Source organism: Anguilla anguilla, chromosome 4, assembly GCF_013347855.1.
Source record: "Anguilla anguilla isolate fAngAng1 chromosome 4, fAngAng1.pri, whole genome shotgun sequence".
In the NCBI taxonomy this organism is placed as follows: Eukaryota; Metazoa; Chordata; class Actinopteri; order Anguilliformes; family Anguillidae; genus Anguilla; species Anguilla anguilla.
In genome coordinates, this window is record NC_049204.1 from 8,033,178 (window position 1) to 8,055,677 (window position 22,500).

Consider the following 22,500-nt stretch of genomic DNA (forward strand, 5'->3'; position numbering starts at 1 on the left):
ACCAGAACAAAAGAACACAGAACGACAGCGACAAGGCTATTCGCCCCCCTCCGGGCTCATCGTTTACCCCAGCCTGGAGGGCATCCAGCACTGCGTCAGCCCTGAATGCGAACACCCCCCACACACGCCCCTCTGCCCCCACAGAACGACCAGGCGAGACGTGCCATGCACGACCGATTTTACGAAAAAAAAATCCTCCCTGATATTTCCCCTCACCACATAATCCTGCTTCTTTGCACAATTCTAAAAGTCACTGACAATAACAAAAGTCACTGACACACACACACACACACACTGCTGACTGACACACGCAGCTCACCGAGTCTCAGATCAGCGATGCATGCAGCCGCCTGCGCAGTTCTGCAGTGCCTCCAGCGCAACCTGCAGTGTTTTTGCGGCCGCACGCGCACGCAGTCACACAGAACCGAGGTGCAGAAGGGCTCGCTTTGGGAAAAGCCTGATCCCCGCAGCCATAGCCGCCTGAACATCAGGCCTCGCTGACCAGGCCTGAGTGCGTACTGCTGTCTGTCAGTGTATGCTGTTACTGTGTGCTGTTTGTATGTACTGTTGTCTGATGGGTACAGTGCTGTGGAAAGGAATTTCCCCTTGGGGACAACAAGGTCTCAAGTCTAAGGTCTAAAGTCTAACCTCCCGGCAGAACACGCAGTGTTTTTGTGGCTGCATGCACAGTTGCGCAGCTGCGCAGAACCACCCGGTGGAACCCGCAGCTTTTTTGCGGCTGCATGCACAGTTGCGCAGTTCTGCAGCATTTTTGCGGCTGCATGCGCAGTTGCACAGTTCTGCAGCGTTTTTGCGGCTGCATGCGCAGTTGCGCAGTTCTGCAGCGTTTCTGCGGCTGCATGCACAGTTGCGCAGTTCTGCAGCGTTTCTGCGGCTGCATGCGCAGTTGCGCAGTTCTGCAGCGTTTCTGCGGCTGCATGCACAGTTGCGCAGTTCTGCAGCGTTTCTGCGGCTGCATGCACAGTTGCGCAGTTCTGCAGCGTTTCTGCGGCTGCATGCGCAGTTGCGCAGTTCTGCAGCGTTTCTGCGGCTGCATGCGAAGTTGCGCAGTTCTGCAGCGTTTCTGTGGCTGCATGCGCAGTCGCGCAGTTCTGCAGCGTTTCTGCGGCTGCATGCGCAGTTGCGCAGTTCTGCAGCGTTTTTGCGGCTGCATGCGCAGTCGCGCAGTTCTGCAGAACCTCTAGCGGAGCCCGCGGTGTGTGTTTTTTGTCGCGGCCGGCGGCTCGGCGGCGCCGTACCTGTCGAGCAGGATGCGCAGCACGGCGGCGGTGCCGGCGAAGGCGCGGTACGTGGACAGGAAGATGCTGGCGTAGGTGAGGTCGTTGTCCCCGAAGGCGGTGAGCAGCGTCTCCACCAGCCGCTCCAGCGTCCCCGCCCGGATGCTCCTGATCTTACAGGTCTCCAGCTGGCTGACCGTGTGACCGGGGGGCAGCCTGTCCCCCTCCACCTGGCGAGGGGGGGGGGGTGGGGCAGAGAGGAAACGGCAGAGCAAAAGAACCAGGAGAGAGAGAGAGAGAGAGAGATAGAAAAAAGGAGGAGGGAGAGACAGACAGAAGACACATTAATACTCAGTCTTTGCACAGATGTGTCCTGCTGTTGTGTAACTGTTGTAACAATGTTTGTGGGGGGGGGGGGGGGGGGAGGAAGCAAGTTAAGAGAAGGTTAGAGAAAGTGGGAAATAACAGAGAAATAGACAGGGAGGGAGGGAGAAAAAAGAGGAAAAAGAAATGAAAAGAGAGAGCGAAAGAGAAAAGAAAGAGAGAGAGAGAGAGAGAGACAGGGAGAGAGAGAGAGAGGGAGAGAGGGAGAGAGGGAGAGAGAGAGAGAGAGAGAGGGAGAGAGAGAGAGAGGGAGAGAGGGAGAGAGAGAGAGAGGGACAGGGAGGGAGAGAGACAGGGAGGGAGAGAGAGAGAGAGAGAGACGGGAGGGAGACAGGGAGGGAGAGAGGGAGAGAGGGAGAGAGACAGGGAGGGAGAGAGGGAGAGAGGGAGAGAGGGAGAGAGGGAGAGAGGGAGAGAGAGAGGGAGAGAGGGAGAGAGGGAGAGAGAGAGGGAGAGAGGGAGAGAGAGAGAGAGAGAGAGAGAGAGAGAGGGAGAGAGGGAGAGAGGGAGAGAGAGAGAGGGAGAGAGGGAGAGAGCACGAGCCCGTGGTGCTGCTGCTAGCACGCTACAACAGGAAGCGGCACAATCTGCTTTCAATCAAACGGCACTCCGCCCCCCCTGCCCTGTCCCCCCGCCCCCCCCGGCCCACTTCTCCTGCTCCAAAACAGTCGTCAAACAGGGGAGAGAGGGGAGAGCGCGTTTCTGGGTGCAGCTGGCTTTCTGGCACCGTTCGCTAGGACAGCAATGTGCTGAGCAGCGAAAAGTAAAATAAATCGCACACAGCACCATCCTGGACCCCAAAGCCCACGATGCACAAGCTGAAAAACAGGCCACACACACACACGAGCGCACACACACACACACACACACACACACACACACGCATGTACACACGCGCACAGTGAGCGACAGAGTCCGATACGCTCCTACTGTCAGACAATGTTAGCTTCTTATTGGTCATCTCCTCTGCCATTAAGCACCCTGTGCCACTGACAGCAATCGGGTCGATCGGCAATCCACTGATCTAGTCTCACGAATAGCACGGGCACCTCCACCTTGAACAACGCGCCTGTTTCAGACATTAGAGGCGATCAACTGGTCACAGAAAAGACCATGGAGAACGCATATCTTGCTAAACTAGAAGTTTTTTTCCCCCCCCCCAGTTTGGTTTCCTGAAGGAAAAGAAAAAATCTCTCCCTACCTCCAAGATAAACATACTCAGCAACAACGTCAGACCCAGGGTCTCTCCCATATACAAAGAAAACTACGGCCTTCCAAATCCAAAAACGCCATAGAAACAGAGTTCTGCACAGCCAGCTCTCCCTCTCAAAGACAAAGAAACACCCGGGCAACAAGCCTGATTAAGCTCCAATCAAAGGCCAGGCTCGGTGACTGGCTCGTGCGGCTGCCGATCGGAGAAAGAGTTGTTTTCTCAGCAGTTTTCTGGAGAGCACTCTCTGTTCCTCTCTCCCTGTATCCGGAAGATTCTCAGTGACAGTGGGCCAGTGATGAACTCCACCTCTCCCATTGTGCATCGTGGAAAGTCTGGTGTGTGGTTGTGTTGTATTTGCTTATTTGTATTATCGCGCGAGTCATTTAATGTGTATGTGCGCAATTGGTTACAGACATGGGCTGGATCATGTCTCAGACATAAATAATAATTCTATTTCTTTAGAGAGCGTAATCATTATTATTATTATTACTCCAACAATAATTATGATAGCGATACTTTTATTTACATCATTCATAAAGCTACAACAAGAAAGCAAGTCAAAAATCCAGGCACTATAAAAATCACTGTACACCCATGTAAAAACAAGGACCTTTAAGGACCAGGTAATCAGAGGGAACACACATTTAAAAACAAGGATTAAAAAAAGACAATGTTGAAATACGTGATAGGCTGTGCAGCCCTAATGTCGCTTGGCAGACGGTTAAAGAGTCTGGAAGCGCTCACAGCAAACACATGATCTCACTCAGTTCTGACTCCAGCGGCCGGGGTTTAAAAGATCTGCAGCGTATTCAGGTGCTCGCTCATCGCTCCCTTTAGCCATTCTATTCAACCCATTTATTCTATTCTACTTAATCGCCACGCATTAACCCTTTGAAGAATACGTTTTTTTGTTTTTTTTTCAAAATTCGATTAATTCGGAGTTCTAGACCTTCACTGATTTCAAAACACCAGCAGCGATTGTTACATCGTGTGTTAGAATGCTCAGATGAGAACATTCTAAATCAAACATTTGTGATCTCGCACCTTAAAGGGTCAAGGAGCAAGAGGAACATACAATCTAAGTTAATATAAACTTTGTGCGTGTGCGTGTGAGTGCGTGTGTGTGTGTGCGTGTGCGTGTGTGAGTGCGCGTGTGTGTGTGTGTGTGTGTGTGTGCGCATGCATGCATGCATGGTGCACGCGTGTGCATCCAGGGAGCACTGTAGGAACAGGTGTGTTTGTGTGGATTTATTTACTGCCCAATGGGGTGCAGAGAGTGATGCAGCAGGGCCCTCTTACCCCCAGCCATCTTGCTCCCTTGTTGGCAGCCTGTTGGATTTGAACCCTCTTCAGTGTCACATTGTATATGGCCCCCTCCTCCACTTCCTCTCCCCAGTCCTGCACTGAGCTCTGTGGGAAAGAGGGGTTGGGGGGGGGGGGGGGCAGACGGTTAGTGTTACAACTCCAAACACATCTCTTCAACAATGGTCTTTTAACAAGTCTGTGAAGCAACACCAAAAATACAAAAAAAAGCACTCATTTTTGTTTCCAACGACAACAATCGCGCGGGGAGGGGGGTAGGGGGGGGACAAAATCTGTAAATAAACACGTGTGGAAAGAAAAGTGGCTGGCAGGAGGGGGGACGGGGGCATATGGCTGCAATTGTGTGAGATGGGAGGAATTGGGGGTGGGGGGGGGGGGGGGTGTTGATTGTGCCAACGGGACAGGCCGGCTCCACAAAACAGTCTACTGGTACCGTATGAGACAGAGAAGAGAACTACAGCGTCCCGCCTCCCACTGCCGTTCCTCCCCAACTCCTCCCCTCCCGCTCCACCGCCCGCCCACGCATGTTCCCTACACCCCAGACTGAGATCACGGCTGGCGTGGGACAGTACAGCACTTTGGGGGTTGGGGGGGGGGGGTGGGTCAGAGCTTTGACAGCTAGAAAGTAAATAACACCCAGACCCCAGTCTAAAATTTAACCCACATTACGTGCACACACGCACGCACGCACAGATCCACACACACACGCACGCACACACACACACACACACACACACAGATCCACACACGCACGCATGCACGCACACGCAGGTACACACATGCACGCATGCACACACACACACACAGAACCACACACGCGAGCAGGCGAGCACGCGTTCGCCTCGCCATGGCGACCCCAGCAGGCAGGATATCGAGTCACAGGCACAAGGGCCGCTCTAGCCACACACATGGCCAGAGCGAACAGGAATCAGCCACTCTTTACCAGGGAAGCCTGACCCTAAGGATGCTCACTTTCTCCCGGTGCGCAGAGCAAAGGACAGAGGTCAAAGGTCAATGTTACCACCGCCCCCTTTAAGGTTTAGAGCCAAAAATCCCTCCAGGGCTCTGAGAAACACCGCTATCTCTGGTTGCTGAGCGGTTCATTTAGGAGACAAACCAATAATCTACACAGGCAGTGGTCCCCCTTCAAGGTGGTGACCAAGGGTAAGGTGCACTTATTTACTTTTTTGCAGTGGGTCATCTCCGTTGATAAGGTACACACATCTGGAGGACGGTGGAAAACGGTGACCTCTGGAAATTAAACGGGGCCGTCTGTATGCCTGTATATCCAACCGTTTCCTGTACAGTGCCGGGGCATAAATACCTCTTCCAGTGAGTCACGCAGTCCGCGCTCAAAAACAAAAGCAGGAGGTCCTGTTGCTCTCTGACCGACCCTGCTGAGCCCACAGTCTGCAGAGATCCCAACTCTTTGTGCTGCGCATAAACGGTTTTAAAGTGGGTTTTAAACTCTGTCCGCTCAGTCGTTAAGGGGGGTAATCTCACGGTCTGTGCAACGACGCTTACTGGAAAAATACCATCGGTCATTTTCCAACAGACGCAGATTAACTGGGAGGATAAAAAAATATTGTTTCCTTCCACCTCCATAAAATTCATAATACACAACATCACGAAACACGTTACATATGTCGGCATGTTTAGAAAAAATAACTCGGAAAGACAATAACAGGCTAATTCCGTTTCAACTGGACGCCAAGATAATTACTCACAAAATCGTACCAAACAGTTACGGCGTTGTAATCAATTTAATACGACTACTTCCACAACGTTTAAAATGTGTCCCTGAATACACTGCGAGTGAACTATCAAGTATAAAGACAAATTTGTCCGTTTGCTTAGTACCAAACTTGTTGCGTTTATCATGTGTATCATAATTTAAAGATGCTATGGGGGGGGGGAAATTAATATCAGCCTCGCATTCTTCACGGGCTAAATCATAAGTATTCCTGTTAATCAGCAGTATGTGAAACAATGCACCCAAAATAACGACACACTAAACTCTTTACACTGATCGGCTCCCTATTGTGTTTATCCCGCAGCCGCTGGACAAAAGTTTTCATTTTGATTGGTCCAACTTAACGGGGCATATTTATAGTTTTAAACAATGGCGTTCTCAGCCACCAACATCACAATAAACAAAGCGTTATTTAAAGCCCTGCATTCATACGAAGAATTAAATAGCTTCAAATAATATATATATTTTTTTAATCCAAATGTTTGCTTTTAACCCCGCCTCTCCCTTAACCTTTCTTTATCCGCAATTTTCCCAGTATCCCTCCACCACTCGTACAGGCTTATCTCAAAGAGCACAAAGTCAGAGACCGCAAACCTTCGTCGGTCTTATTATATACATTGCATTGAACGGCAGCGCCTTTACCATCTTAGCTTTCCAGGCGAATTTCATCGTAAGCGCTTCTTTCATGGTCCGCGAGCCGCATCCGTGTTCTAGCCACAAGTCCGCCCAGACGGGTGAAGTATTTCAAGATTTCCAACCAACAAATAGCATCCACTACGGCGTTAAAAAAATCCTCCTCGGTAAATCCTTTCTCCCCCAGTAGACACGTACAATCCGTCACAACTCTCTTGTCTGTTTGGCCCCCGCTCCGGCACCTCCTCCTCACTTCTTTCAAGATCCTCGGCTCTCCCTCCGTCCCCCCGTTAGTGAATGAGGCAGCTCCGCCCCGCTGAACTCACAGTCCCCCCCTCTTCCCCCCTTTTTCCTTTCTCGTTTTTTTCACACAGCTGAAAGAAAAGACGCTGTGACGGGGTGTTTTGGGGGTCTGGTGTAATTGTTTTCAACTTTTGTTCTGCTGTTGGTAGTTTGGATATACACTATTGTGCGCGCCGACGAAACGGCAAATGTGCAGTTTTATGCGACGGTGTTTTATCGCCCCTTTGTTTGGAAATGTGCGCGAAAAGTTTTTTTTTGTTTTTGCGCTGATTTGTTAAGATTAACCGGCATTGAGCCGACGAAGCCTTTGCATGGTCGGCTTTGATTGGAAATCCGCGGTTGTGACTGGAAGATAACTTTACTGATGTAACTGGAGCGTGTCAGTGCGTGGGTTGAGGGATCTGTCACTGATTCTTGGCTTTTAAACCGTCGTTGTCAGCACAATTGCAGGGACAAGAACAAGCAAAGCTATGAAATCTGACTGTCTAAATTCCCCGCTGAGTTCACAGACATCACATTTACCAAGCGCTCTTTTTCTAGAGTGACTTGCTAGAGATGCAAGAGAACATAATGACGTTGTGTATTGCATGCGCAACAGTGACACAAATCTGACTAAAACACTCCCAGACCAGAGATAGCACGCATGGAACATCACCAAATCTAGGTTAACTACGCCACCCAAGAACCATGTCGCACTCGTAAATCCATTGCTAGATTTAAAAAAATAAAACAAATCGCGTAAATCGTCACACGACGTCACATCACGGGCCGCTAACTTGCGCGTTGCCACTGGCAACGTTCTGACGTTCCAGAACACTACCCAGAGGACCTGATCCCGAGCCGCATGGGTGCCAGCTGACCCAGGGGCTCGCGCAGGGGGTTCAGGGAAGCCCACCCTCTCCTCCTGGTTTTGGGCCAGTTCCCAGGCTGGTGAGCCTGGCCCTGCTCATCCATCTTTGGGGGTCTGGGAAGCATCACTCTTCCATGGGAAAGGTCACGACCCCCTGTGCCTCCCAAGAGGCCAGCTGTTATCCAGGGGGGAGAGATGATGTCATCTCCCTGTGCAGTTGCCCTACCTAATGTCAGCTTAGACGCAAGGCTTTTCATATTGGCTGTTACATCACTGGCATCACTCAAAGTCAACTGCAATGGTGGCGTGTAGCAGTGATCTGCGCTGCACCAAGTGAGCACTGCTTCGACCTCGGGGGCAGCCTGCACTGAACTGGGCCTGCAGCTTATAACCCAGAGTTTGAGTCCTCGATGGGGCACTGCATAGGAGCCTCAGCTTAATGCTCAAATATAAACATGACGAGTTCTGGAGGCAATAACTGTGCTGCCAGCATGCACACACACACACACACACACATGCACACACACACACACACACACACACACAAACACACATGCACGCACACAGAAACTCACCGAACGGCAGCAGTGGGAGAGACCGCTGCCGCAGTGAGGCTTGGCTATTGGAAGATAAATGTTATATTACAGAGAGGAGGGCATTTGTCCGGTTGGGGTGATTCCAGCAGTGCTGCCTCAAGTGCTATTTCACTTTTGGGTCCTGAAAAGACTTTGTAAACCTTGCTGAAGGGCAGCCCACTCATCTCTGTCTCTCTCTCTGCTCTCTGTCTGTCTGTCTGTATCTCTCTCTGTCTGTCTCTCTCTGTCTGTCTCTTGTTTTCTGATATTTTGTTGTCTAGTTGGAAATGTTTTGGTTTGGTTTGTGGTGTTTTGTGTTTTGTTTTTGTCTTATTTTTTGTTTCTGGTTGCACATAGCTTTTCATATGACCCAGATGTATTAACGTAAAGGAGTCGTCAATAAAGGTGTCTTTAAAATTCAAATTCTGTCTGTCTGACGGAGTTCAGCCCCGACCCCGCGGGGTCTGTTTCGGGGGTCCGTCGCCTCGCCCCGCCCCGCCCCCGTGTTCCCGGAGCCGCGGAGAGACGCAGCGCGGGACGAAATGCGGGAGCGGAGCTGTGTCATGACGCACGCCGCCGGGAAGCCGCGCATTCCAGGAAACGTCCCGCTTCCTGTGCCGCTTCCTGCCCCGCTTCCTGCTCGGCACCGCCGTTCCCGCTGTCCTCATACCTGACCGCTGACCGCCGACCGCCGGGCGCTATGGAAACCGGCTGACTGACAGCGCTGTAGCGGGAATGCAGGCTTTAGAGCAGTGCTGCCCAACCCTGTTCCTGGAGATCTACTGTCCGGTAGGTTTTCACTGAAAACCCTAACAAAACCACACCTCATTCAACAGCTAGAGCAGGGCTGCCCAACCCTGTTCCTGGAGATCTACTGTCCGGTAGGTTTTCACTGAAAACCCTAACAAAACCACACCTCATTCAACAGCTAGAGTAGGGCTGCCCAACCCTGCTCCTGGAGATCTACTGTCCGGTAGGTTTTCACTGAAAACCTAACAAGCGCACCTCATTCAACAGCTAGTGATATAATTGAGCTGCTAATTAGTGGAAGCAGTTGTGCCAAAATACGATTCAAACAAGAACCTACAGGATTAGGTAGCTGTCCAGGAAGAGGGCTGACCAACAGATGACTCCAGTAAAGCAAGGATATCCTCAACCAGGATGGGGGGGGGGGGGTGCTTGTGTGGAGGAGCATGAAGGTACCATACCCTGCTCTGGATCAGCAGGCTGGGGTGCGAGAATGAGCAGACCAGCACGTCTGACAGCACTGTTCTCACGCAGCCTCAGACGAGACCAGAGCTTAAGAACCATTTTTTATGTACTTCTCCTTTATTCAATCAGCTGAGTCCCACTGAGATGCCTGTCTCTTTTACAAGGGAGCCCTGGCCAAGACAAGCAACAAGGAGATATTGCATCGTAAAATACAATCCAACACCACATATGCAAAATATCACACATTATACATTCTCAGATAAAACAGCTACAAAACAGCTCAGTTTTTAAGGTCTGCAGTAGATAATAAAATGTTCAGTGGTAATTCAACTCTTAACAGAGTTCATGCATCTAACTCGTCTATTCCTGGTCAGGGTCGCAGTGGGGTGGGGGTGGGGGGGGTGGGGGGGGTTCTGGAGCCTACCCCAGCACGCATTGGGCGAGAGGCAGGAATTCACCCTTGACCAGTCGCCAGTCCATCATGGGGCACAGACAACACTCATTCGCTCACACGCTCATACCTGTGTGCAATTTCGGCTCTCCAGTTAGTCTAACCAGCACTGTGGGAGGAAACCCACAAGAACACAGGCCAGAATTCATATTGCTGTGAGGTGACAGTGCTGTCCACTACACCACCATGCCACCCTGAGATCATACACATCCAATAAAAATCAAATGTGGCCCATGAGAGTAAAGCATACTCCTTCGTGGTGGACAATTTGTCGTGTATAAGACCTGCAACTTAATCACTGTGAATTTAGCTCCCAACTCGTAAGGTCACAGAATCACTAGTTCCATAGAATTTTGAAATCGTTTTTTATTTTATTTGTTTCGATGAGAAGTCCTGTCCGGTTGTCATGGAACAAAACGCTTATTCATTCGTATAAATACGGATCATTTCCCTTAAATGCGAAGTCGTCAGCAGTGAACTCGAATCGAAGTGCGTCATGTGCGGAAATTTCGTGATTCTAGAAACCAGTGCTGAGGAAGCCGCTGTCAGCATCTCTTTAACTGGAGTCAGAAACTCAGCCGAGACTCACTTCCCTGAATTCTAAAAACACAGTTTCCTGCTCAAGCAGATTTGCGTGTGTGCGCCTGTGTGTTTGAGGGCTGGGAGATATCACCTCTGAGGTATTATGCCCAGCAGGGGGCAGTCTGTAATATCTTTGTTTGCCATGGCTGTAAATTGGTGCCGTTTTATGGCTTTAGGCGACGACCCCGAGTGACTTTGCAAGCGTACACAGCCTACAGGAAATACTGACGAATTAACAAATCCACAGTTTTGTTCAAGGGCACCAGTAGTTGTTCCCATTTAGAATGAATTCGAAACTATGCCGTGCCTAATCTAAACACCTGTTCTTCTCCCGGTTTGCAGTCTGTCTGTCCAGACCTGCAGTCCCACAGAGAAACAGTTTGACTCCCTGCCCCCCACAAAGTGTCACCTGTTCCCTTTCCTTAACCACATTTCTACCCTTTCTCTCCCTCTCCCTCAAGATCTGACCTTCGATAGGTTTCAACACTCGTTTTTGTCTCGGTGAAGGTTTCTCGTGGTTATGCGTCATGTGGACGACATAAACCTGCCCATTAATCTTCAAACAGGAGGCCCTGCAGGGATTATGGCTGGGACAGCAGTCTGTTTAAGATGTCAGACGAAAGATAGGTTTGTGAAGGACGCAGCGTGTGTCGCCGTCGGCAAGCGATCTCAGCTGTGCTCACCGGTAATCAAGAGAACCCCGCAGCCCGCGTAGCCCGTGTTTACTGCGTTGCCGTTGCTGGGAGGGCGCCAGAACGAAACGGACGGTCCAGCATTGTGTTTTAGGGACGCGCTCGTATCAGTTGTTTACAGGCACCGCGAGCAGCCATTTGGGTGTGTTTTCGGCGGCCCCGCCAGTGACCCCCTGCTAATAAGCTCTAATTAACACGAGAGACGCTGCCAATATGACCTCCTGTTGCAGTGAGAGGGACGGCCATCTGTTCCCTAAAAGACTGGAGACGTTACCGCTCCTAATTCCCCCGGCCAATGAACCACCATCCACGCCAATAACACGGACCGTCATTCTTAAAATATGGCGTAACACATCCTAAAAATCTGCAGCACAACGCTAGGCTGAATCATTCAGCTATTATTCGTTATACCTACTGACCTACCTACTGTAGCTTAACCATTCCCATTGAGCCACGATTCGCTTAACCGAGCAATCATTCATATTGATTATGCCACGTACAGTTTTAGTTCTCAGTCATTCCCGATGAATAGTTGCACTCAACAAGGCAAACCTTCGACGCAAACCACGTTGTGCTGTAGTTTAACATTTGCTGCTGAACTCCTTTAAATCGGATTTTCTGTTTTGTGCGCCTACGAATTTGATTTAATTAAGATGAATGAGACAACAAGGAGAACAATTTTCTCTGCACATAAGTCCACAGATTGTTTTTCGTAACCAAGAAAAAAGTAATCACATTAATGTTTTAAGTTCTCTTGACATTTTCTCCTTTTGAACTATTTTTTGTTTGTCACAATCTATCATTTCAGACTGTTTGCTAACGGTGGCAAACATTTGTGGTAAACAGAAAAGGTGTAAATGCGTTCGCAAGCATTAGCTAACTTTAATATTTAATATATAATATTAAACACGTCTCCTTCATTGCCATAATAATACAATAACAATATGCATTAACCCACAGATAAAACACAGTCTCAGCTTGCATTTTCCCCCAATAGGAGAAAACGACCCACTTCTACATCCACATTATTGCTTGTTACTGACAGTCAGGGTTGGGGTTGGGGTCAATGCCATTTCCATCAATTCAGAAAAACGGACTGCAAATTCAATTTGTCACTTCAAAGATTTCACACGGAACATTGTGCCCATTTCCCCCCCCAACTCGTGAACTGAAATTTTTGTTTGCCCGGGTTGAATGAACTGAAATAGAACCGACTGCGCGGAACTTTCTGGCAGCGCTTCAGACAGACGCGTCGCACAGACGTTCACCACATGCTGTGCCAGGTCTGTAGCTCACGTGCTTGATGACCTGAACTCCACCCACGCCGCCAGACCTCAGTTCAGCTTTTTGTCCCTGCCCCCCCTCCTAGTACTCCCCGTCCTGGCCTTCTCCTCCTCCTCCTCCTACTTCTCCAGTAAGCCAGGACACATGACTAGGATCAGGGCCTGTGGGGTGGGAGGGGAGGGGAGGGGATGTTTTTGAGGGATTTCTCTTTTTTCACAACCAGCCCCATAGAGCGAGCCGGAGGGGGGGGGGGGGGGTGATTCTGGAGGGGCAAAGAGAAGAGGTGACTCTGCACAGGTGAGACTGTACACCCACATTTTGGTACCAAAGAGCACCTGTGTTTGGCCAAAGCCCCACCCCACCTCGGCTCTCCGTCTGGGTCAATGTCCTGCTGTCCCCAGCTGGGTTTATACCCTGTGGTGTTACACTGTTGGGCCAGATGTGAGCACGGGGGGGGGGGGGGGGGGAGAGTTAAGGGGATGGGGTGGGACAATATCCCATCTATTGAGCTTCCACGCGATCGTGGCCCATCCAACCCAATTCCCAGGGATATGACTCCGATAACGCAGTTCAGCAGCTGGACGCTCAGTATTCCCCCCCCGGTCCCCTGGTGAGGAAATGCCAGGCTCTCATGCCCACACAAAGACCTCTGTGACATCACAAATGACTGAAGAGCCTAACTGTACCACCCAATCCCCCCCCCCCTTTTACCCTTTATCCACTTGACCTCTGACCTTGACATGCGGGTGACTGTAGCTGTGTGAGCAGGCCGGAGAGAATAGTGGTGGGCTTGTGTGTGAGAGCTCGGTGATTTTCTCTCTCGGCCCTAAAGCCTATAAGCCGAACTCCATTGTGCCAGTAAACACGATCGACTGAACCGAATTACTGCTCTCCGATAGCTGGCACCACCACCCCAGCCTGCAATTCTGTGCAAAACGTGCTCAAGCACCATAGAAAGACCATGCCTGTAATGTAATGTAATGTAGAAAGACACATATTTAGGTACAGATATGGCTGTACCAGTCAGTGAGAATATCTTTATCTTGGTTTTTTTTTAACGCACATATATAAATGTACCGTGACACTGAACATGGCCATTTTGAAAGTTATGGCTGTAGTGAGTAATTGCCTTACTTCAGATCCTAATATTAAAAGACCTGAGGGGGAGAATATCCATTCGGAGAACACATGAGCTCAGTAGATTCTGCTCAGAGTTATTAAGTGAGAAATAACCAGACCAAAGGGCAATATGAGCACACGGACTCCACGCACCCTGCAGGGTTATGGGTCAGTGCTGCATGAAAATCTTTTTTAAAAAACAAGTCTTTAAAGAAGCACCATAAAATTAAGATCACTGCCTTGAAGCGCATGCCATTTCTCCTCAATCATAATCCTTCAGATCAATCCCCAGAGGCTGAAATAAAATGGACTTTGGAGAGAGGGGCGGTGCGAAGCGAGTGCCTTTCTGTTTTGTGTCCGCGGTCGGAGAATCACGTTCCCTCGCATTCGAAGGCGATCTGCGGTATACTGTTTGCGTAACTGTGGCGACCCACATCGCATCGACCTTGTGGTCTATTGGGGAGAACTGCAGGAATCTGCTGAGCGAATGCAACCCTGTGCCGGAGTTCACTGACCTTCAGTGCCAAGCCACTCGACTGTTCAGTCCAAACTTTTCCAGATTGCAAGCACGATATATATATACATATACTGCAAGGCATGGCTAAGCACTCCTCTATTTTTTTTTTTACGACTCCTGTGGTTCACAGTGACTTGAAATACCTGAGAATTCACGCAGCTGTGGGAGGACTTTGCCCAACCCTCATCACCAAGGAAAACAGGACCATTAAAATGGATTAGCCCAATTACCTGTTTATAACCGTCCTGGTCGCTTGCATAACAGTACCTCAGATACTCCAAGGAGCAGAGGTAAAAAATTAAAAAAAAACAGGGAGGGAGGGGGAGGGGGGGTTAGGGATAAGGAGAGGATGCCCAGTCATTTTGTTAAAATACAAACAGCCCAAGTCCCTGTATATTCAAAACAGCTTATAAAAGCTGACAGGGACAGTTTCAGTTAGCTATAAAACTTGTTTAACCTCACGGAGAAGTTAAAGTTTTTTTTAAAATTAACTTACTAATCTGACAGCGAAAGAAGGGAAACTCCTTGCAAAGGGCCTGAAAGAAAACGATGAGCGGACGAAATTTAAAAAGACAGCGAAAGAGGAACAGAAGAGAGAAGGAGGAATAAAACGGAACGAGGGACCAGCCTGCTGGGTGAAAGTGAGAGACCAGGAGGAAAATGTGGTTTAGGGGTTAATAAGAGACACACTCGCGTTAACTGTGTCACACAGCAAAGGGTGTTTAGCCTGTGGACGGGATTCCTCTCCGATGCGTGCAGAACCTTCGAGATACAAGGAGAGCTAGGCTGCCCCTCTATGGTCTCTCTCTCCCTATCTCTCTCTCCCTATCTCTCTCTCTGTCCCTCTCTCTCCCTCTCTCTCTCTCTCTCTCTCCCCCCCTCTCTGAGGAACAATACTCGGAAACTCTGCCATGTGTGTGGAGGAGAGAGGAGCAAGCCAGGATGTCAGATAAGACTGAGGAAACCGCATCACACACACACAGCATGCACATCACATACAACACACACACACACAAACACACAGCATGCACATCACATACAACACACACACACACACACAAACACACACACAGCAGGAGGTTACACAGCATATACGTTACGCATAACGCATGCAGAGATACATAGCATATTCACGTCACAACACACATACACACACACAGCTTATACGTCGCGCACACACAATGCATTTCCCACACAACACACATGTGCACATGTACACACACAGAGTCCCCATACACCGTACACCACACAGTCCATGCGCGCATTTGGTCGCGCTGTTGTCATAGCTGCTGTACCGCGGTGGCGTGGTATTGGTCGCGCTGTTGTCATAGCCGCTGTACCGCGGTGGCGTGGTATTGGTCGTGCTGTTGTCATAGCTGCTGTACCGCGTTGGCGTGGGGTTTGCTGGCTCAGTGTTTCGCCCGTAGGAAGTGATGATGAGGTTTCCCTGAAAGCCGGTTCACTATTGGTCAGAGCATCAGGACTCCTCGTGACTCGCGGCTCGGCGGAACTGCTGAGCTGGCACAGAGGCGAGCTTCCCGCTCAGAGAGCCCCCCCCCCCCCCCCCCCGTCACCCCCCTCTGCCCTCCACCCCCCCCCGGCCCCCCCACCCCCACCTACAATAACACCGCTGGACAGTCGTACTGTTCTAAGCATTGTGAAGTCCCCACAATGCACCCCTACAGCAGTGGGGCCAGATTGTTGGAGCGGGCTATGTGTGTGTGTGTGTGTGACTGTGTGACTGTGCATTTGTGTGTGTCTGTATATGTTTGTGTGTATAGATTTATGTGTGTGTGTGTCCTTGTTTGTGTATATGTATGTGTATATTTGTGTGTACTGTATGTGTGTGTCTGTGTGAATATGTATGCATGTGTGTATGTGTATGTATGTGTGTTTATTTCTGAGTGACTGAGTGGTGTGTGTGTGTGCGTGTGCATGAGTGTTCATATATATGTTTGTGTGTGCATGTGTGTGTATGTGTATATTTATATGTGTGCATGTGTGCATTTGTGTGTGTATGTGTGTGTTTGTATGTGTGTGTGTGCGTGTGCGTGTGCGTGTGTGTGTATGTGTGTGTGTGTGTGTGTGTGTGTGTGTATGCATGTACGCGCGTGCGTATGTGAAATAGCTCTGCACAGGGATTGGCCTGTTTCAGTCTGCCTTGCACACTCACACTGCCACCACGGAGTGCTGCACTGAGACTAGAGCAGCACTGAGACTACTGTTTTACAGAGACTATGGCTGCCCTGAGAGAGCAGCACTGAGACTAGCGCTGCACTGAGACTATGGCTGCCCTGAGAGAGCAGCACTGAGGCTAGCGCTGCACTGAGACTATGGCTGCCCTGAGAGAGCAGCACATCACCCTTCGGTGTCGAACCCCAGGCCTGCAGGCCTTTGCGGTTTCCTTTGAACCCGGAGCCAGTTTGGGCCTGGGAAGGAAGCGGGGCGCGCGGCCCCTTCAGCCAGCCGGCGATCTGAACGGAAATCAAACGCTCCAGCGCCGAAGCGCACGGGACGCCTGCAGCTGCTGCGCCCCCCCCCCCCCCGGGACCGGAGCTGGAGACCCCCTGACGCAGCACCGGCTCGTCGTCTGTTTACGACTCGGAGCCCCGCGCGGGTCCCAGCGACCCCGTCCAGCTGCTCCGTCCAGCGCGGCCCCTCGCCAGATCAAAGGGAGCCGCCGCCGCCGCCGCCGCTGCCGGGCCGACCCGGACCCTGACCCCGCGCGGTCCCCCCCCCCCACGGTTCCCCCCCCCCCCCAGGGCGGACGCAGATGGCGGGCAGATGACAGCGTGCGTGCACAGAGAGCGCACAGAGAGAGAGAGAGCGTCTACCGCCATTGGGCTCTACCGCCACACGGGCCCCAGCAGGCGAGCGCCTGTCGGACCGCCGTCGGCACTCCAGCGACACCCCAGCGGCCCGCCGGCGGCAGCATCCTTCGCCAGCTATTTCGCCTTCTGTTAACAGCTAATCTTCATCCTGACTGCTACACCTCAAACGCCTGTTAGCAGACTACATTAGAGTCAATTTACAAAACGCTGGCAAACTATGCCCAGGGATGCCATAGTGGGGGGTGGGGGGGGGGGGTTTGGGGGAGTGGAACTCACTACCCAGGGTCCTAAAGGGTAGGGGGAGCCTCAAAAGATTTTGACTAAATAGTTTTCTTTGAGAAGGGACTGCATTTACACAGGGCCTCCAGATTTCATGCTACACATCTGTCTGTGCCAATGGCAGGGCGATAGTGATCAGCTAGGGGGCGCTGTTTCCTTCGCTGGGGAAAAGGCAGTGGGAGCGGATGAAGGCACTACACAGAGAAACGGACTGTCCTAGCGGGAAACGATGCACAACATCACAGGGGTTTGGGTACATTTCATTTTCGGTCAAGCGAGGAGAACCAACGGGAATTCAGTCGCATTTAATGAATGAACTGGAAAAATGTATCAGCTTTGCCTGTTTACTTGGCACGGACATTTGCACAGCTACTTGGCTGCCCCTTAATTAGCTGTAAAGCGAAATCTCATCTATTATCCCTGGACAAGTAGCAATAAAACCGCAGGACACATGCAGATAGTATTACAGTGATAACTATGACAGTCGTATGTAATCATTAGCCTAAGCTAATCAAGGCTAAACACCAAATGTGTACTTAATGCTCTATGAGCATTTCTTTGATGCACAAACACACACACATAGACACACACACACACAATCACAAATGCACACATACAAACACACACATACACACAGACACGCACACACACACAAACACACACACGTACACACACACATATACTACCAGACAGATACAGACATATACACCACTCTGCCACTCTGAAGAAACATTGCAGAGAGACAGACATACAGACATACTCACACACTCACAATCACAAAGACACACACACTCACACACACACACAATCACAAACACACACATGCACACACACATGCACAGACACACAATCACAAACATGTACACTCCCACACACACACACACACACACAGACACACACACAGACACTCACACACACTCACAGGCACATATACACATACACACACACACATACACACAATGCTGAGAGCCACTCTCAGAGGGACATTGCAGAGAGACAGATACACAGACATACACGCACACACACGCACACACACACACACACACACTCACACTCACAGGCACATATACACATACACACACAATGCTGAGAGCCACTCTCAGAGGGACATTGCAGAGAGACAGATACACAGATATACACACACACACACACACACACACACACAGATCCAGACGGGACGGGGGACTCACTGACCCAGGGGTGGGGGCTGCTGTCCGGAGAGCGGGGCTGGTACCTCTGCAGTGCCACCCCATCCTCCCCCTCCAGCAGGGGGGGCTCCAGCTCGGCAGGGTAGGGGCTGGGGGGCCAGGGCAGCAGGGAGACCAGGGGGTAGTGAGAGAGGGCCGGGTCGTGCCTCGGCATGGCAGACTGGGCACGCTCAGCTCCGCGGGGCAGGATGTGCCCCGGTGCTCCTCTCCTTCCCTCTCTCCTGTTCTCTTTTTCTTCTTTTTCTCTCTTTTATCTCTTCTGCAGGTCTTCTTTTTTCCACCAGCGTCTGTTCTCGCGGATGAACTTCTGTGTCAAAAGTTGTGCGCTTGCGGTCCAGAGAGTCCCCAGGCGGACGGACGCTCGTTCGCTGATGTCGATTTTCCTCCCGGCGCTCTCCGTTCCCGAGTCGTTGCCGTGACTCCGGTGAGCCGCTGGTCCCGTCGGCTAAGCTAGCTCCGAACTCGGGGGGGGGGGGCGCTAGCGAAGTTCAGGACACGGGCGTTCCCTGTCGAAATCCTCCAGCGGGTTTCAACGCTCCCTCCTCCCGGTCCATCTCGGCTCGCTCATTGCGTGTGTGTGTTGTGTGTATGTGTGCGCGCGCGTGTTGTGTGTGTGTGTGTGTGTGTGTGAGAACGGCGGCAGTGTTCACAGCACTGGCCCCACATGAGTGATTAGTGCTCTATTGTCTCTCCGCTGGTCCCTCCCTCAGTCTGAATGAGTACAGAAGGGGAGGAGCTAGAGACAGGCCCTGCCCCCTCCCTCCCTCCTCCCCCCCTCCCTTCACCCAACTGGTGTCTGGGATTGTGGAGTGTGGAGAGACTGAGAGAGACAGAAAGAGAGAGAGAAAAACAGAGAGAAAGAGAGAGAGACAGAGAGAGAGAGAGAGAGAGAGGGAGAAACCGAGAGAGACAGAAAGAGGGGGAGAAAAAAGAGAGGCAGAGAGAAAAAGACAGAGAGAAGAGAGTGAAAGAGAGAGAGGGAGAGAGAGACAGAGAGAGAGAGAGGGAGAGAGAGAAAGAGAGAGAGAGAAAGTTAAGAGCACAGCAGTATTAGTCATGCGTGCCCCGCCCCCCCCCTCTGTTTTCCCCTGCTGAGCTCATCTATGGTCTCCCCTCAACCCCTCAAAAAGTACAAAGAGGACCACCGGCATGTGGTCCCACCACTGTGGGGCGGACAGAAAGAGAGGGCAGGCAGGCTGTGTGGTGGTGGTGGTGGGGGTGGGACCGGGGGGGGGCATCTCGGCGGGGGAGTTATTTGGGACAATCTGGCAACGGCTGCGGCGATGCAGCGGGGCCAGGCCAGGCCGCTCATGAGTTACTGATTGAAGCGGCTCGTTAAAGGACAGCTCGGCGGCGGCACTGAGCGTGCTCAGTGCGGTGTTACCGCCCCGGCCGGAGGAAGGGCTCGCACAGCTGACCGAGCCCGTAATGCGCGACAGTGAACGTGCTTAAGGGTACGGTCTGTGTGTGTGTGTGTGAGTGTGTGTGTGCGCGTGTGTGTGCATGCGTGTGTGTGTGCGTGTGTGTGCGTGCGTGCGTGTGTGTGTGTGTGTGTGTGTGTGTGTGCGTGCGCGCGTGTGTGTCTGTGTGTGCGTTTGTGTGTGTGTGTGTGTGCGTGGTGTGTGCTCGTCTGTGTATGTGTGTGTGTGTGTGTGTGTGTGTGTATGATTACTCAGTTTAGCAATCTGTGCGGAAACTGTTATATGCATTAACTCTTGAGTCTATTGAGACATCCCTGTCATAAAAAGTGCCCATTTGTTGTATATGTTTAACTGTGGTGTCAAATAAAGAGTTCAAATGTGTGTGTGTGTGTGTGTGTGTGTGTGCGTTTTTGTATGAGACTGCAAGTGTATGTTTTAATTTGAATGCATGTCTGAGCATGTGTGTGTATTTTTGTGTGAGACTGCAAGTGTATGTTTTTATGTGCATGCATGCCTGAGCATGTGTGTGCATTGGTCTTTGTTTTTTGTGTAAGTACGTGTGTATCTGTACCTAGGTGTGTATATGTCTGTATGCAGTATGTTTGATAATGTGCATGTGTTTGTGCAAATATGTTTGTGTTTGTATGTACGAGTGAGCAAATGAGCACATGTGCATGTGTATTTATGTGTGTGTTTGTGCCAGTATGCTAGGAAGTGTAAGCGCGTGTGTGTTTGCATGTGTGTGTATCTATGAGTGTGTGCACTCAATAATGATCAGTCATGCGTGAAACTGGATTATGCAGGACCTAGCATGACTCTCACACACACACATTCCTGATTTCCCAACACACACACGCACACGTACACGCACACACACACACATAGATACACACTACACACACAAACTCACACAAAAACATACGCACACACTAACAAAAACACACACACATACACACTCATACACTACACACACACATGCACACACATACACATACACACACAGACACACAGAAACACAGATTTGCGCCTTTCGCATAAGCACTCTTAACTAACCAGATGACACACATAAACAACAGCCGGGGGGGTTGAGACGGGGGGGGGGGGGGGGGGGGTTTGGGACGGGGGGTTAATGGCAGACCAGTCGTGTCGGGACGTTGCGCCAGCGCTGGTTGCCAGACCTGCCTTCCTGTCTCCAGGTAAATCAGCAGCCACAGGAGCAACAATCAACAGAGAAACATCCGGAGCGGGCCTGGGGGGGGGGGCCTCTGAGCTCTTCCTGTTCGCTTCTCACGCAACACAGCTCCCCAAACCAGGTCAACGCTGACCATCTTAATCCCTGCCACACACAGACACAGATCAGCCTGAACCACACAGACACACACCTTTACACGCATAACTATATAATTACATACAGCGACACACAACACACACACGCACGTCTTTACAAGCATAAACATACAATTACGTACAACAAAACACAGACCTTTACACACGTAAACGTAGCCTACGTATAATTAAGTACATAGAGCAATATACAGCGACACACACAAACGCGCACACACACGTACACGCACGCACACACACACACACAAGCTTTTTACTGACCAAATACATGCTGACAGTCACCCTTTGCTGTAATGTGTGCACCAATGCTATAAATATGTCCTGGCCACAGTAAGAATAACACAGTCAACAATATGCATGGCCTGCTTTGGGATTTCTTTAAAAGCTGGGTTTGGAGTGTACTCCCCCTCTCTTCCTCTCTTCCTCCCTCCCTCCCTCCCCATTTCCTCTCTCTGTTGTTCATTCCACTGCTACCCTCCCCACATTCAAACACAGGATCTCCCTCACTCTCAACCATCCTCTCTACCCTATCTCTCTCTCTCTTACTCTCTCAATATCTCTCTCTCCAATCCCCCCTTCTCTCTTCTGACACTACCGCAGTACAGTTTTCACAGCTGGAGGAGACTCATAACCCGTAACACACTCTGAATATACGCTGAACACACGCTGAAAACACTCTATACACACTCCATATACCGCTCAACACACACTGATCACACGTTACACAAGCCCCATGCAACCCCAACACACTGAACACACACTACGCACGGCCCGTATACCACTCAACACACACTGAACACACGCTACACACTCCTCATATACCGCTCAACACACACTGAACACACATTACACAAGCCCCATGCAACCCCCAACCCGCACTGAACACATACTACGCAGACCCCATACACCCCTCAACACAAACTGAACACAGACAACACATGCCCCATATATACTGCTCAACACACACTGAACACACACTACACACGCCCAACATACTGCTCAACACACACTGAACACACACTACACAGACCCCATACACCCCTCAACACACACTGAACACACACTACACATGCCCAACATACTGCTCAACACACACTGAACACACACTACACACGCCCAATATACTGCTCAACGCACACTGAACACACACTACACAGACCCCATACACCCCTCAACACAAACTGAACACAGACAACACATGCCCCATATATACCGCTCAACACACACTGAACACTCTCAACACATGCCCCATAGACTGCACAATACACACTGAACACTCTCAACACAT

At 50.7% G+C, this 22,500-nt stretch overlaps 1 protein-coding gene across 3 annotated transcripts in view; it reads right to left on the reverse strand.

The window, feature by feature from the left end:
- Positions 1 to 22,500, reverse strand: part of rgl1 (ral guanine nucleotide dissociation stimulator-like 1) — a 41,596-nt gene that overhangs the window by 11,121 nt on the left and 7,975 nt on the right. The window contains exons 2-4 of one of the 3 annotated variants that reach the window (XM_035414141.1): positions 18,434 to 19,267; positions 4,135 to 4,245; positions 1,260 to 1,468 (exon numbers count right to left, since the gene is read on the reverse strand). In XM_035414141.1, the coding sequence (XP_035270032.1) occupies positions 1,260 to 1,468; positions 4,135 to 4,245; positions 18,434 to 18,601 (488 nt within the window). In that variant the 5' untranslated portion in view covers positions 18,602 to 19,267. Of the gene's footprint in view, positions 1 to 1,259; positions 1,469 to 4,134; positions 4,246 to 6,553; positions 6,872 to 18,433; positions 19,268 to 22,500 lie in introns of those variants that run through there. The other 2 variants (XM_035414142.1, XM_035414143.1) reach the window with 2 other exon arrangements.